General features: G+C 45.1%; 1 protein-coding gene across 5 annotated transcripts in view; it reads left to right on the top strand.

Moving 5' to 3' along the window:
- The first annotated feature begins 364 nt into the window (after positions 1-364).
- The window catches only part of REEP1 (receptor accessory protein 1), a 121,827-nt gene continuing 105,571 nt past the window's right edge, over positions 365-16,620 (top strand). The window contains exon 1 of one of the 5 annotated variants that reach the window (XM_024743766.1): positions 365-547. In XM_024743766.1, coding sequence (XP_024599534.1) covers positions 504-547 — 44 coding nt within the window. In that variant the 5' untranslated portion in view covers positions 365-503. The remainder of the gene's footprint in view (positions 548-16,620) is intronic. The other 4 variants (XM_024743767.1, XM_024743768.1, XM_024743769.1 and 1 more) reach the window with 4 other exon arrangements.

Raw genomic sequence — 16,620 nt, 5'->3', positions numbered from 1 at the left:
GGGGCCGCGAGGGCTGGGGGCGCACGGAGCTTCGCTGGGGTCCGCGTCGAGCCGCGCCCGGCCGCTTTGTTCCCCCCGCTTGGTGGGCTTGGCCGAGGCCCCGAGTGAGTGCGCCGCGGGGACACGTGTCCCTCTCCTTGGGAAGAAATGTTGGCCTGGGGTCGCCCGTTGCCGCGCCCAGCCGCCACGCTTTTGTCAGGTGAAAATGACAGAGCCCAGAAGAGCCTGGGGCGCTGCCTGGAGGGATCGGCGCGGAGAAGGGCGGAGAGCTGGAGGCAGGGCTCCTAAGGGGGTTGAAAAATACTCCTCCTTTTTAGGGTTCTCAAATTGACAGCGGCCTAGGCAAGTGGGACGGAGGATGACAGATCCGAATCTTGGGGTAGCCGCCCTGCGTCCCCTTGTCTGATTCCTTGGGCGGGGGGTTTGAGGGAGAGATAGAGACGGGCATCTCCGGGAATTCACGGGAAATTTCCAAGTGACAGACGGCCACACTGACGGTGGCGATGACACCAGCCAGGCCTTGCGGGAGAGCGCAGAGTCATCTGGGGTGAGGCCTTGTGTGAAGCCATTGCGGGTGGGCGCGGGGGCGTTTTGCTCTGTCAAGCCCCAGAGCCGAGTGGACCTTTGAAGAGCTCCTTCCCTCGTGGATTTGTTCTCCTTTGGAGGTAGACATGGCCATCTATTCCAGTTCCCCTCCTTTCCTAACCATCCTTGCCTGAGTCAGGACAGATTTGCCACCTGCTTGGGGAGCCGGGGTGAAATTGTTCTGGGGTGTGGGAGCTGGTGGTGCCATTTCGGCTTTTCCTTTGTCTGAGAAAGAGGGGCTCCTGACTCTGGTTGATTGTGTGCCATCACTCCCCACGTTTGGGAACACCTCCCATCTCCTACCCTTCTTGCCTGATTTTCAAAGAAGCCGGTCAGCGTAGCCTTCTGAAGCCATTCTCAGCATTGTCTCCTGGCCACCATTATGGGCTTTCTTCCCAAGGCTAGTGTATGTCCCTCTCGGCCCCCAGGTCATTCATTCCTTGCTGGCCTCTCCACAGCTGTTGCCACCTGCTGGGGATTTGTGCTGTACATAGAGGAAGCATGTTAAATGTTTGGAAGATTCCTGCGGGCAGAGGTGGCATGGATAACCCAGGGAAGTGGCTGGCACGGCTGGCCCCGCCTCATGCCTGATCAAGGCCTGTCTTGCCTTCCGGGTGGTATTTTTTTTCGCCTGAAGTAGTGCCGTGATTGTCAGATTTGCAGGTGGCCTCTGGGGGGTGGGGGTGGGGGTGCCTCAGCGTGGGCCAGAGAGTTGAGTTGGCCAGGCTGGAGGACTCACTCCCTATAGGTCCTCCTGGGCTGGGGCTGGAACACTGAGCAGCCAGGGTTTCTGGTCTGGGGTCCATGTGACCGTCTTTAATTTTATTAGCATCCACCCCCTGTATACTAGACAACTAAGAGGGGTGAAGGGGAGAAACCTATGTTTGGGTGGGGTCTCAGGGACTAGCAGTTACTTTCTAAAACGACCACACTCCCCAGAAGCGAAGAATTGCATTTCAGAGAATTTAAATGACCGTGAGAACTGCCCCTCAGGTCAGCCCAGGACCCTGTGCTCCAAGGGAGAATTTGTGAGATTTGGGGTTGTTATTCCCACTGTCAACTCCAACAGGTCAGAGATAGGACCTATCCCTTCAGCCCCTAATGCCGTATAGAAACCCAACATGGATGTGTCAGTTGTGAGTTGTTAAAACCATTTTAATAAGCAGCACCTGTTTTGCGTAAATCATACCTGTTCACTATAGGGAAATTAGAAAATGTAGATCCATGGATGGAAAATCATCTACACTATTCCCATACAGAGATAGCTAATGAAAATTTTGAGAAGTATATTCGTCAAGCTGTGTTTCCCTAGGCGTATATGCACATATGTTTATATTTACCATGCAAGGAAATTATCGATTCAGCCCAAATTTCCACAAACCTCTTAGCAAAGAGTAGAAATGCCATGTTTGGAGTCAGAAAACCCTTGATTCAAATCCCAGTTCTGCCTCTTGCCAACAGATCCCAGTTCACAGCTCAGATCATGGGAGATCCTAGTTCGCGAGCCCTAGTTAATCTCACTTTACTGTTGCAAAGATTTCAATGATACATGATTTCTAAATTGCCAAGTACCACAGAGGACATTCAGTCAATGAGTGTTCCCTCCTGTCCTCCGAGAGAGGTTGTAAGGGCTCTGGAAGGGACTTTCAGACATTATTCCTGCAGTTTTCCAACCGGCTTCCCTGAAGGCCACTCAGCCTGAGTGGGCGGGCTCTGGGTTCCCAGCCCTGATTCCTTTTCTTTGTTTTATATACTGGGGTTCTATATAAAATATAATTTGGAAACTACATGGGTTTTACTGCTAATAAAAACCACTGAGCCAGTCCTTCCCTCATCTGTAAAACTGTAGAGTGTGCTTTGCCCAAGGACAGGAGGTGAGCTGGTGAAGAACACAGGCTCTGGATTTGGGGGTCAGTGCCCTTTCCACCTCTGCCTGTCCTTGACCTAAACTGATCTCTTTCAAGCTTTCGAGACCTCTAGTGTGGCGTCCTATGATTTTGTCCACAGGTCCCTTTTCCTATAAGCAATCTTTTCATGGTTTCGTAAGCCTCTGTCCCATCAAAGAACATTTAAGGAAGACCTGCCACTGTGCTCTGAGGATGTCAGGGGAGCGTCTTCCTTCCAACCAGAGGCGTCAAGACAAGCTGATGGTGTCTGGGGACAGCCAGCTGTGATGGTGACTGTGTTGCAATGGGCTGTGAGCGTTTTTTAGGGCAATGGTGATAGTTTTTTTCCGCCTCCCACCTCTCGCCCCCTCCCAAGGCTCTTTTTTGAAGCACCTGGCACTTCAAGTGCACTCAGTAAAGGTTGGTTGTGTTGAGTGAGATCAGAGACCCTAGGATAAGCAGGGGAGCTGGTCATTGTTATCCCCTGGGGACAGAGGTTAGTGGGCATCGGGACAGGCTTGTGCCCACTGGGCAAAGCTCTTGGAATGGGAACCAATTTGAGACGCTGCTCTCTTGCCAGCTGTCTTCCTCCTAACTGCCTTGGCTTAGCTTAGGAAGAATTAAGGAAGAAATATTAGTGCAGTAGCAAGGTTGGCCTTGTTGAAACCTGGTTGATATCTGCATGGAACATGGGAGCTCATTTAGGACTGGCCTGCTCGCCTCCTTTAAAATACTTTGTTTTCTTTCCAAACAACTCAAGGCCTAGGTGTGAAAGCATTTCAAACTGTGCATTGGAGCGGGCACACAGAGGTCGCTCTGTGTCTTCTTGGGAGAATGCACTATCTTGAAGCATTTATTCCAAGGAGCAGGTTTTGCCTCATTGTGTCTGGACAGAATTTTGGCTAAGGCCCAGGATGTTGGCTAAATGAATCCAGAGCTTCCCACCACTTACTGGGTTAGTAGACCAAAAGTCCAACTCACTGCATGGGGAAAAAGAGAGTCCTAATTCATAAGTAACCAACAACTATGCCGAAAAATGTCATTTTTCCACATTGCACATCTTTAAAAACGGTTAGCTTTCAGAAAGTAGAGTCTGATGTTTAAAACAGTCTTGAGTTGATAGCTGAAGATCTAGCTAAGTCCTAGGACTGTCTCGAGCATGAAGTCTCTGTGCCTTGGGTCAGGGATGGACATGTAGAGAAGCCTGGAAGGAATGTGGGCTGTCCTCAAGATGTTCCTCAACTGTTGCAACACAAATGGAAAACAAAGAAAAAAACATACACTCTTAAACATAAACTTACCTTTCTTTGGGGCCTGCTTTAAAAAGGGGAATTCAGAAAAATGATCCTGTTAATGGAGGGTTCAGGTTAGTTGATGATTTCTTTCCTGGCACTGGGTGTGGTACAGGGTAGGAGCTGGGTGACTGTTTCAGTTGAATTGTGAGAGGAAAGATGTTAGGTTCTAGTCCAAGTGCTGGTCTGACCCGCCTGCAGAATCCTAAGGGCAACTTGCACCTGCGCTGGGGCCCTGCTCCCGGTCTATGATACAATATTATTGGCCAGCATCATCTTGGAGGTCTTAATAATTCCAAGAGCCAGTGCTCCTCTGGGCCCCTTCCTTTCCCTCAAGTCCCCCAGCTGGCCTACATGCACTGTGTTTATTTATAAACAGGGGCCTTATCCTCAAGGAAGTGAAAAACATCAACCTAGATTTCGCTGCTGTTCTCCTGCCCTGGTCTTTGTTTATTAATCCTGCCTGCCTGCTGGGAAGTAGCTTTTGTGCACTTCCTCCTGCTGTGTCTTATTTCAATGGTAGCTGACAAGTGAGGGTCTCACCTGGTTATTAATGGCTCCGTTTTCCCCTTCCTTCTAAAGCGAGCTATCCTCTTTGTAGTGTATATTGTCTGGGGGGTGGAAGAGCCCTGGGAAGAATGAGAGAAGGCGGGTCAGACCCTCAGTAGCCACCTAGTGAGGCTGCCATTTTGTGTTGTGTATGTGTGTCGTGTGTGTGTGTGTGTGTGTGTGTGTGTGTGTGTGTGTGTGTGTGTGTATTTTCCAAGGGATTTCAAGAGGCTTGGGGATGGGGTAGACTTGGCTGTGCAGTAGTCAGGGTATATGTTACCTTTGCAGTTTTATTGCCAACAATGAGCTGTGCACATGCCCAGCCGGTTACCAGGATTCTTGGTGTCTGTGGGAATTTTTCCGAGAACCAACAGGAGGGGGTTTGCATTTGGGCCATGAGAATATTTTCCTCTCACTTCAGGGCCTTGGGAAGGCCCTGATGGATTGGAAGATGGATAGTTACATACATACGGGTTTGTTCTGAACTCTCAGATCCCATCCATCTTCACATAGAAGCACACTGTTTTCCCTCTGGGTTGTTTTAGTCACACCCAGGGCCTTTCCTTTGATTTTAGAGAAAAAGTAAATATAAAGGACCAAGTATCTGGCACACAGTAGGGGTGTCTGAAGGAATCTTGACAGTTAATCTGGTATTATAGGCCCTCAAGCATGGCATGTGTACCTAGACCAGGATGGCTAGTAGGTTTTATCTCTTTTAATTGATGGGAGGCTGCCTGGGACCTGTCTTGAGGTGGGGTATGAAGCTGAGTTGGGCTCAGTGGGGAAGGAGACCCCTGAATTACTCGTGCAGGGATGATGGTAACGGGGGCACACGTGTTGGCTCAGTATTTGCTCCCCCAGGACTTATTTGGTGGTCCAGTGTTTAAGACTCCGTGCTTCCGCTGCAGGGGGCGCTGGTTCAATCCCTAGTCGGGGAACTAAGATCCCACATACCGCATGGTGTGGCCAAAAAAAAAAAAAATTACAAGTTTAAAGTATTTGCTCTCCCAAACTTGGCCTGTTGCTGATCACAGAAGGTCTGTCCCACTGTCAGAGTTTTCAGGAGCTTCCCTAAACTAGTAGACAGGAGGAACACCCTTTACCCGAGTTAGCATCCCCTCCTGACGCCCTGCCCCCACCAGGCTTTGTCAGTCACCTGGCAGTTCTAGGCCATAGGTGCCTCCTTGACGCCAGCACAGGGAGCTGTCCAGCCAGTGGCTCTCCAGTCTGCTGCTTTCCTCTTAGGGTGATCACACATATGCCACATTTTCCCTTTTTCCTTTGCCCTTCACCCATCGCAGCTCAGTTACATTCTACCTTGGCTGCTCTCATGTACTTGTGCATTCACATCCTTTCCACCTCCTTTAGGGATCTGTGGATGGTACTCTGGGCTTCAAAATGCATTTCCCATTCCCCTCTGGTCACATACCCCATCCTATCACCCTCCACTCAACCGTGGAGGTGGGCAGGGACTCAGGCCTAGCAACACGTTTCCTTGGTCACAGAGATTGGTCCAGAGGTGGGTCTGTGGCCCAAACGGAACCCCTGGATCCTCCCTCAGGGTGTCTTGATTTGAAGCTGGGAGAGGAGAGCCTTGCCTATGGGACCCAGATGTGAAGATGTGAAGGTGGGGCTGCTGGCGGCTGCCTGGCACATGGAGAAGGCATGGTGGCCAAAGGGGCAAAGTATGACAAAGCAGAGGTAAACAGAGATGAGATACAGGCACAGAGAGCCGGAAGCTGGCTTGATTCTGGTGACTCAGGCCCCGGTTCCTGCAGCTCCTCGTTTAAGGCCTTGATCTGCCCCATATCCTAGAATGAAGGCCTTGAAGAGTGCTTGTGTTAATTAAGCGTGTATTGTGGTGAGGATGGACTGGGCTATGCCGCGGTAACAACTCTCAAATCCCGGGGGCTGGGGACAACACAGGTTGGTTTCTTGCATAATTATGCTGGCTGTGCGCTGTGGGTTGGCAGAGGCACCCTGCTGACTGTCATCACCGGAGGCTCAGGCTGACCGAGGCTGCTTTGTCTCAGGGCGCTATCATTGCAGCACAAGGCACCAGGATTCACTGGAGTAGGGAAAGAAAGATGGAGAGTCATGCACCAGCGCTTAAGTGCCTCTAACCGGAAGTGACACGTGTCACTTCTGCTCACATTTCATCAGCCCAAGAAAATCATGTAACCAAGCCTGAATTCAAGTGGGTGGAGAATTACAGTCTGACTAAACATCTGTCAACAGCCCCAGTGACCACCGTATATGTTGAATGAATGAATCCTAACCAGCTTTGCAAACCTATAAGTGTCCTTTTTTGTTGAAGTTGGTGTAAGATGGGGTTTTTTTTTTTTTCTTCTTCTTGCAACTGGGACAGTCCTAACACACTCCTTTACCTCTTCATGTTAGAAAATTCTCTCACTCTCCTTTTCACCTCTTTTCTTTATCTTGTGTTTGAGTTTTAAAAGGAAGTCTTAATTTTGAGGAGAAATCAGCAATCGCAGAGGACATGCTATTCCATGGATAAAGACCTTGAAGGTGCCCTACGACGGTCATTACACTCTCCATGTTGGCCTCCATCTACCTTCCTCCAGGAAACCTCCCTCGGGGCCCCTAACTGAAGAAAGATTTCTGTTCCTGGGGCCCCAGTGTGGCATCGTCTCTTTGTACCTTGTGACGTGGTGGTTTGTGCATTTACCTCCCACACCTGTTTCTTAGTCTCCCTCTCCGCTCTTCATGGGCAGTCAGTGCCCAATGAGTGTATGTTGGCTCATGAATGAGTCAGGACCTCTCTATTCAAAGAGTGGCCTATGCACCAACCACATCAGCATCACCGGGAGCTAGTTAGGAATGCAGAATCCGGGGCCCCACCCAAGGCCCGGGGAATCTGCATTTTGACAAGACCCCCGTGAAACTTGAGAAGCACTGAGTCAGGATTCAGGGTGTCATCATCTCCCCTGTGAAATGAACAGAAATGGACTTGCCTAATATTCCCACTATTGGCTGTAAATGGGAATTCAATCCCAAGTCGTCCATTTGTGCTGGATTGTGGTTCATCCCTCTGATTCCGAGAGGTCCCAACCCTGATTTGTATGAGTTCTGAATAGCTTAAGTGGATTCCACCAATCCAGCGCTCGACTGCGAACCTTTCACAAGTGGGCTGCCGAGCTGTGATCTATGTAAAATTTAGTTTTGCTGCGACTGGGGTTTAAACCGCCAAGACAATGCCTGTCAGAATATTGCAGTGCGCAGCTCGTTGTATTCAAGAGGGTGGGTTACAACCCACCGTGAGAAAGAAGCTGGAGAAACACAGTCGACTCACGCTGGGGACTCACGGTGGATTTACAGGAACATGAAAGGACTTTTTCTCATGAGCACATGAGGCCAAGAACCACTGGTCCCTAGATGTCCCTCCTGAGGAAGCCACAGGACCCAGTGGGCTCTGTAAATGCTTCATGCCAGACACTGTGTGCTGTGGAATCCAGGCGTGTCAGTGAGTCCTCTCAGCCCTACCTTCAAACCCTCCCTGCCCAACCAACTCCCACCTCCACTGCCACCACCCTGTTCCAACCCCAAATTATTGCTCTCCTGGACCATTTCAAAACTCTCCTAATTGCTTTCCCCGCTTCTACTCCCATCTCTCCAATGCTGCGTTGTTTACAATGTAAGATAGGGGAATTCCCGGGTGGTCCAGTGGTTAGGACTCCGCGCTTCCACTGCTCTGGGCGCGGGTTCAGTCCCAGGTCGGGGAACTAAGATCCTGCAAGCTGCATGGTGCATCCAAAAAAAGAAAAAAAAAAAGTGAGATAGGTCTTACATAGAAAACAAATTTATGGTTACCAAAGGGGAAAGGGGGTGGGGGACGGATAAGTTAGGAGTTTGGGGCTAACATACAAACTACTAAATATAAAATAGATAAACAATAAGGACCTACTGTATAGCCCAGGGGAACTATATTCAATATCTAAAAAAAAAAAAAAAAAAAAAAAAAAAAAAAAAAAACTGTCTAAAGAACTCCCGTCACACTAAGAATAAAATTCAGACTCCTTACCATTGTCAGCAAGACTCAGCAAGGCCTGGCCCCTGCCCACTGCCCTGACCTCACCTTGTACTGTTCCCCCCTCACTCGCTCAGTTCCATCATGCTCACTGTTCCTAGAAGGCGACAAGCTTATCCCACCCAGGGACCTTTGCACTTGCTGTTTCCTCTGCCCTGAACACACTGCCCTGGATCATGCATGGCCCTTTCCCTCTTTCCATTTAGGTCTCTGCTTACATGTCACCTATTCAGGAGAGGCCTCTTTTGACCACCTTCTCCAAGATACACCCCACCCACACCTCTGTGCTTTTGTCCCTCCCTGAAACTATGCTTCTAATTCTTTTGCTTGCTTGTTTCTGGTCTGTCTCTCCACTAGGATTTGATCTCCATGAGGTTTGAGACTTTTATCTTGTTCACAGCCGTTTTTCCCAGCAGTTCTAAGCTCATAGAACATGTTTAAAATGTATACGAATGATGGCTTTGTATTCTCTCTGGGGTTAGAAGATCCTTTCTTAAACCTAGGTTTGTAGAACCTTGATTTGTGACCATGGCAAGTAACGTAACCTCTCTAAGCCTCAGTTTTCTCATCTGTAAAGTGAAAGATTTGATTTGTATTTGTGGCAGTATAGAAAACTATATAGTCTGAAACCCCTCCCTAATAAAACTGAATTGAACGTTTTTCTAAAAAGTTTGCATGAAATATAACAGCGATCCCCTAAAAGTATAGCAGAGCTTTTAAGTAAGTAAATTTGCCAGGAGGCAAAACAGAGAGGGAATCATTTTGCAAGGCTGTAAACCAGTACTGTAGCAGCTGCACGACAGACTACCCTGAGATTTAGCTTAAAACAACAGACGTTTTGTTATCATCTCTCCTGGCTCTGTGGTCGGGAAGTTGGTCAGGACACTGAACACAAAACTCATTTCTGCTCCATGATGTCTGGGTCTCAACTGGGATGATGCAAATGACAGTGGCAGACTGGCTGTCTCTTTCTTTTTAAAAAAAAAAAAAATTATTTATTTTTATTTATTTATTTTTGGCTGTGTTGGGTCTCCGTTGCTGCACGCGGGCTTTCTCTAGTTGCGGCGAGTGGGGGCTACTCTTTGTTGCAGTGCGTGGGCTTCTCACTGTGGTGGCTTCTCTTGTTGTGGAGCATGGGCTCTAGACGCGCGGGCTTCAGTAGTTGTGGCATGTGGGCTCAGTAGTTGTGGCTCACAGGCTCTAGAGTGCAGGTTCAGTAGTTGTGGCGCATGGGCTTAGTTGCTCCGCAACATGTGGGATCTTCCCGGACCAGAGCTTGAACCTGTGTCCCCTGCATTAGCAGGAGGATTCTTAACCACTGCGCCACCAGGGAAGCCCTGGCTGTCTCTTTTTGTGTGTTTCAAGGCCTCTTCATTTGGTCTTCCTATGTGATTTCTCCAGCATGGCGGCCTCAGGATAGTCAAGTTTCTTACATGGTAGCTCAGAACTGCAAGAATGGGTGTCCAAGAAGCATCGATAGAAACTGCAAGACTTTTTATGAGCTGGTCTCAGAAGTCCCAGGATGATACTTCTGCTGCATTCTATTGGCCAAATAAGTCACTAAGGCCATCCTAGATTTGAAGAGAGGGGGATTAGACTACGTCCCCATGAGTGGGGTAGCAAATAGTTCGCAGCCATCTTTAATATACCACACTGGAGGATTGGCCTAACTTGGTTTTAATATCTCAATAGAGAAAAGAGGGGCCTTGAGTCTGTGGGGTATTAAGTCAGAGCTGAACGTTGGCGTAAAGTTCAGACTTGAAGGGTGATTCTGTAGCATAATCCTTAGTAAAAGAATAGACCCCCAAACCCTGAGAGATGACAGTGAAGCTTGTCTGTCTGGCCCAGGGTTCTTGGTGGAGGGAAAATCTCCCTTGGGAAGTTGAAACCATCTATGGACCTGTCCTCATCTGGATTTGGGGTTTAACACATTCTGCACGGTCTGCGTACCCTTAGCTGAGAGATTAACATAAACCTTGGTCTTGGGCCAGCGTTACTCCTGGGACATCTGACAGAAATTAATCCAGTCTCTCTAAGAGCTCTCAATACACATCATACAGAATTAGCCCCAAAGCACATGAATTCATACTCCAAAATTACGAACCCCACTCCTAAGCAGGAGTTAACAAACACTACAAGGCAGGATTAGCCCTCCAGAAATAAATAAACAAATAGGTAAATAGCATACCTCTATTAATTGTATATTATTTATATAAAGTAGCTATCAATACTCAGAGACCTTAGAATAAATCTTTCTAAAATGAAAAAGTAAAGAACATACAAGAAGATAGCAGGTGCCGGGCTGGAGCAGGGAGAGGAATGGGCCCACGGGAAAAGAAGCAATTCTAAAAGTAAAAAATAAAGTATTAAGATTTAAAACCCAATGGATAGTTTGAAATGATGAGGGATTGAACACCAAGGGGGTGATGTTTTCCACCCCGCTTCTTGGAGCTAGAGGGGCTCTTAGTGATTTCAGGCCCTTGTTGACAGACAAGGAAGATGGGGCATGAGGGTTTAGTTTTAGGTCATTCATCAAGGTCAGTAACGTGATCGGCTAGGCCAGGACTTGAGGCCAAGTCTCCAGTTTCTGAAGGTGTCTTGATGTGGAAGAAAGAGGTTTGTTTTATGTGGTTAGAGGCTTGGACTAGGACTCGTGGGTGATTAGAAGACAAACTCCTGTCATGATAGAAGGAAGAGTTTTCTAGTAATTGGTGCTAAAGTGAGGCAATGAGCCCCTGGCTTCCAACCCTAAGACCTTCCAACTCTGAAACTCTAGGATTTTAATCTTTTCCCTTATTATAGTGGAGGAAGAGAGATACGAGTTGTTGGAAAGATTCTGTTTTTCAGTGGGTAGGCCTTCTGTCCTTGCTCGAGATTTATTGATTCATTGCTTCATTGATTCATTCATTGATTAACTGCCCATTTATTGACCATTTGCTTTGTGCCAAGCATACACTGGGCACCAGGGATAGAGAGATGAATGAATTCCAGTTGCATCTTTGAGAAGTTTCTGAGTTCACGTAGCCAGTCAGTGGGGAACTTGGACTTGGATTCCAGTGTCCTTCCTGCCTCGCCAGCGTTCTTTCCATTGGGTGGTTATTTTGTGGGTGTGTGTGAACGACTTTTCTGGCTTTGGTTGGAAATTGTAGGGAGGAGCCCTTTCACAGGGGAAGTGGTACATCTGACATGTGAAAGGAGATTAAACCACTGCTGTATCTCTGCCTGGGAGACACTGTGGCAGCCAATGTTGAGAAAGAAGAGGAGGCAGAGGAGAGGATGTGCTCCGTGAATACAATCAGGGACAAAGAGATGGGTAAAGTTGAGCATCCTTATCCACTGTATTAGTCTACTATTGCTGCTGGAAGAGAGAACCACAGAGTTAGTGGCTTAAAGCAGAAATGTAGTCTCTTAACAGATCTGGAGGCCTGAAGTCTGAAATGAGTTTTGGGGGGCTGAAACCAAGGTGTTAGCCGAAGTGTTTCATTCTGGAAGCTCCGTGGAGAATCCATGTTTTGCTTTTGGAGTGTCTGATGGCTGTTGGCTTATGGCCACATCTCTCCAGTCTGTGCTTCCATGGTCACATTGCCTTCTCTTCTGTCTTTATATCTTCCTCTACCTCTCTCTTAGAAGGACATTTGTGATTGCATTTAGGACCCACCTAGATAATCCAGGATCATCTTCCCATCTCAAAATCCTTAATTTTGAGACTCTGCAAAGTCTCTTTTGCTATATCAGGTAATATCCATAGATTCTGGGGATTAGGGCCTAGACATCTTTGGGAACCATTATCCAGCCCATTAAACCCATGGCTGTTGGCCCTGCTGCCACCAAGCTGAGGGGAGTTAAGAAGAGCCTAAAGAAAGAACACTCTGGGGGAATTCCCTGGCGGTCCAGTGGTTAGGACTCCTCACTTTCACTGCCAAGGGTGCAGGTTTGATCCGGTGCGGCAAAAAAAAAAACCAAAACACTCTCATGTTCTAACATCTTATTTTGGCTCCATTTCCAGACTCTCCTTGATTTGTAAAAATTAATTATTGCACCAGTAGAAAAGATTACAAAGAAGTGGTTAGGGTATACAGTGATGGGTAATAATACAATGAATACTCTTTTACTCACCAGCCAGTTTAAGAAATAGAACATTACCTTCATTGTATCAATGTACCACTGTTTACAGACATTTGGGTTCTTTCTAATTCTTGTTTTTCTCTTGCTCTTGAAAAGAAAAGACTTCTGCAGTGAACATTCTGATATGTGATTCCTGGCGCACTGGCGCACAAATTCCTTAGGAATGGAATGGCTGAGGCATAGGGTATGTGCATCTTTCGCTTGACCAACTAACATAAGGTTCGTAGACGTGTGGGTCTGTTTCTGGGCTCTTTATTCTGTTCCGTTAATCAATTTGTCTGACCCTGCACCAGGACCACACTGTCTTAATTACCATAACTTTTATGAAAATTCTTGATATCTGGCCTGCCAAGTCCCCTTCACATTTTGTTCATCATAAATTGCTATCCAACATCGTTTTTCTCCAGCAACATATACAATTTCAGTTGTTCCATGTCTTTACCATCACTTGCTATTGTCACACTTTAGAAGTTTTGCCAGTCTGGTGGATACAGAATGGAATCGCATTATAGTTTTAATTTGCATTTCCCTGAATACTAATGAGATTGAGCATCTTTTCATATGTTTATTGCCCATTCATGTTCTCTCTCCTGTGAAGAGCCTGTTCAAATCTTGCCAGTTTTTCTCTTGTCCTTATCTTACTGATTTGTAGGAGTTCTTTAAATACTTTAGATGCTAATCCTCTGTCACTATGCATTACACATGTTTTCTCCCAGTCCCTGGTTTATTTTTTCATTTTCTTTATGGTGTGTTTTGATAAACAGAAGTTCTGAATATTAGTGCAATGGATTTATCAGTTTTTTTCATTTATAGTTTATACTTTTTGTGTCCTACGAAAACCTTACCTAATCGTGAAGCTATTCTGAAATCATGAAGCTATTCCCCTGTATTGCTCCTAGCTAGCAGTTTTATAGTTTTTTCATTCACATTTAATTTCTTTGGGATCTTCCCGGACCGGGTCACGAACCCGTGTCCCCTGCATTGGCACCACCAGGGAAGCCCTCTTAATCCATTTTGAGATGATTTTGGTATATGATGTGAAGTAGGACTCCAGAATTTTTTTTCCATAAGGAAAACCAATTGTCCTAGCACCGTTTATTATAAAGTATGTCCTTTCTCTTTACATCTGCAATGTCCAGCCCTGTCATAAATTCAGTGTCCCTGGATGTGTAAGTCTATTCTGGGCTCTTTATTCTCTTCCATTGAACAGTTTTTCTGGCCCTGTACCAGTACCACTGTTTTAATTACCATAACCTTATGAAAATTCTTAGAATCTGGCCTGGCAAGTCCCACCACCTTCAAAAGCACCTTAGCCCTTTCTCTTCCATATACATGTTTAGAATTATCTAGAATTATATATTACAACACAGACACACACACACACACACACACTCACTCACTCAGAAGTCTGTTGGGAGTCTGACTGGAATAACACTGATGTTCCTAAGATATTGACTGTTCCAATCCATATACATATATGTATATATATACATGGCATCTGTCTATATTAATTTAGATCTTCTTTAATGATTTTCAATATAATTTTATAATTTTTACTGTAAATGTCTTGTGCATCATTTGTTAGATTTATTCCCAGTTACTTGATGTTCGTTGATGCCAGTGTATTTGGTATCTTATTAAAATTTTCACCTTCCAACTGTTTGTTAGAACAATGCATCCTTGCCACACTATACATCCTTTGGGGCTTTCCAGATAGAGTCATGCCATCTGAGAATAGCACAGTGTTGCGTCTTTCCAGTAATTCCTTTTTTTTCCTTACTCTTACTGTCCTGGTTAAGATCTCTAGTAAAAGATGACTAAAAGTGGTGAAGGCAGATCTTCTTGTCTTTTCCTGGTTTAAAAAGGAATGCTTCAACATTTTCCCATAAAGTATTGTGCTTGCTGTAGGGTTTTCAGAAATATACTTTATCACTAAGTTTTCTTCTTGTCCTAGTTTGTTGAGAGTTTTTATAATGAATGATACTGTATTTTAGCTAATGCTTCCATTGAGATGATAATGGGTGTTTTTTTTTTTGGCCTTTAATTTGTTAAGTGGCAAATTGTATTAATTAGTTTTGCCATTAAACAATTTTACCTTCCTGGATAAACAAAATTTGGTCATAAAGTTGGGTTTCTGTTGTTGTTGTTTTTAGAACAACCTAAGATTCAGTTTTGTTAATATTTAGTTTAGTCTTTTTTTTTTTTTTAAAGCTGTGTTTGTGAGTGATATTAGCTGTGCTCTCTTGTCTGGTTTGGGTATAAAGATTATACTAGCCTCATAAACCACATTGAGGGCGGATATATCCTCTTTTTTGTACCTTGGAATAGTTTGTGTAAGATTGGATTTCTTTCTTGCCTGTAAAATACGTGACCTTACCAGTAAAATTATCAGGGACAGGTGTTTTTTCTGTGGGAAAAATTGAACCTACCTATTCGATTTCTTTAATGATTATAGATTTTCTCTGTTTTCTTGAGTTAATATTAGTTTAGGAGTTTATTCATCTTAGTAATTTTTCAAATTTATTCATAGTTAACAACACTGCTTTTGCACTCCATTCCTTTTTTCCTCTTTTCCTGGTACTCTCATTAGATATATGTTAGGTGTTCTTACTCTATCTTCTGTATCTCTTCATTTCTTATTCCCGATTCCTTTTTTTTGTCTCTGCTGCTTTATGAATAATTTTCTTCATGTCTATCTCCTTAGCAGTCTCTAATCAGCTGCTGAACATATTCATTGGTTTTAAATTTTCAATTATTCTATTTTAGGAATTCTATTTAGTTCTGTTTCAAAACTGGTCATATTTTATGGCTTCTGTTCCTTCCACATAGTTTAAATTCATGGATCTTTTATCCATGCATAATTTGTAACATCACACTTTGATCATTTAGAAACTATTGGTTTACCAAGTGAAATGCAGATCTTCTAAATGCTGACACATTTCATTATACAATATCAAAAATTCACATTCATTAATATCACCATCAATCCCATCAGGAAAGTCTTTTAAGTGTTGGGACACTGTCAGTTTCATGGTAGTGGATAAAAATGTTCCAAAATTCTGGTTTTAGCTTGAAATTGAATATTACCATTGGCAACAAACACTATTGGTTTTTCTTGAAGTAATGGGCTCATTTCATCCATTTCCTAAAACCTGCTTGCCACATACCCAACTCTGAATAACCATTGTTTGTCAGTCATTCAAGTAACCGTACTGTTCCCTGAAAAACAGTGGATAATCGGCACAAGGGCTTTTCCTCAAGACAGTCATCATACTTGGTATGCAGCAGTACTTAATGCATGCTTCCCATTTCATCACGAGATATTAAAAACACCTGTACTCCAGCGTCAAGCTTTAATTAAATTGATGATTTCTGCTATATCATCAATGACATTCTTAAATGAAACAGGCATTTTTTTTCCTACTGCGTCATGGTGACGAATACGATGACTACTGGTAAAGTTTAGTGCCATTGCCTTGACTCGTGCAAAGGCAGCGGTTTTACCCCTTATTGTTCTTACACCATCAGTGAAAAAGGCGTATGTTTTAGTATTGTTATTAAAATTGTTTCAACCTCATGAACCCTCTGCCAGGGTCCCAGCAACCCCTGGAAAGGGTTTTGGGGTCTCCGAGGAGTCTGTGGATCTTGCTTTGGGAACCATTCACTGTTCTGTACAAGGAACAATCATTTCCATACCTAAGAAAATCGACTCTCATTCCACAGCTTCATCCAGCATGTGGTCCATACTCAAATTAACCCCAATTAAACAAAAATCCTTTATTTATTTTTTTCTTGTTTCTATTTGGGTCCAGTCAAAGCTCATACACTGAATCTGGCTGCCGTGTCTTTTGATCAACGTAGAACAGCACCTGCACCCCCCGCCCCCCAACTTTATGAAGAGTCTAGGCCGACTGTGATATAGACGTTCCGGACTTCTCAGACTTGTCCTCACGATTAGACTCAGGCCATTGTGTCTACGTTGTGTAGATGATGAGGTGCACCTCCCACTGCCTTCTGTCAAGAGGACAGAATGTCAGGCTGTCCCATGATTGGTGATACCAAACTTGACCACTTAGTAAAAAAATTTACAATTTCTTTTTTTTTTTTGGTACGCGGGCCTCTCACTGTTGTGGCT

The sequence above is a fragment of the Neophocaena asiaeorientalis genome, unplaced genomic scaffold (assembly GCF_003031525.2).
Source record: "Neophocaena asiaeorientalis asiaeorientalis breed wild unplaced genomic scaffold, Neophocaena_asiaeorientalis_V1.1 scaffold114, whole genome shotgun sequence".
In the NCBI taxonomy this organism is placed as follows: domain Eukaryota; kingdom Metazoa; phylum Chordata; class Mammalia; order Artiodactyla; family Phocoenidae; genus Neophocaena; species Neophocaena asiaeorientalis.
This window is presented reverse-complemented; position numbering and strand designations above follow the sequence as displayed.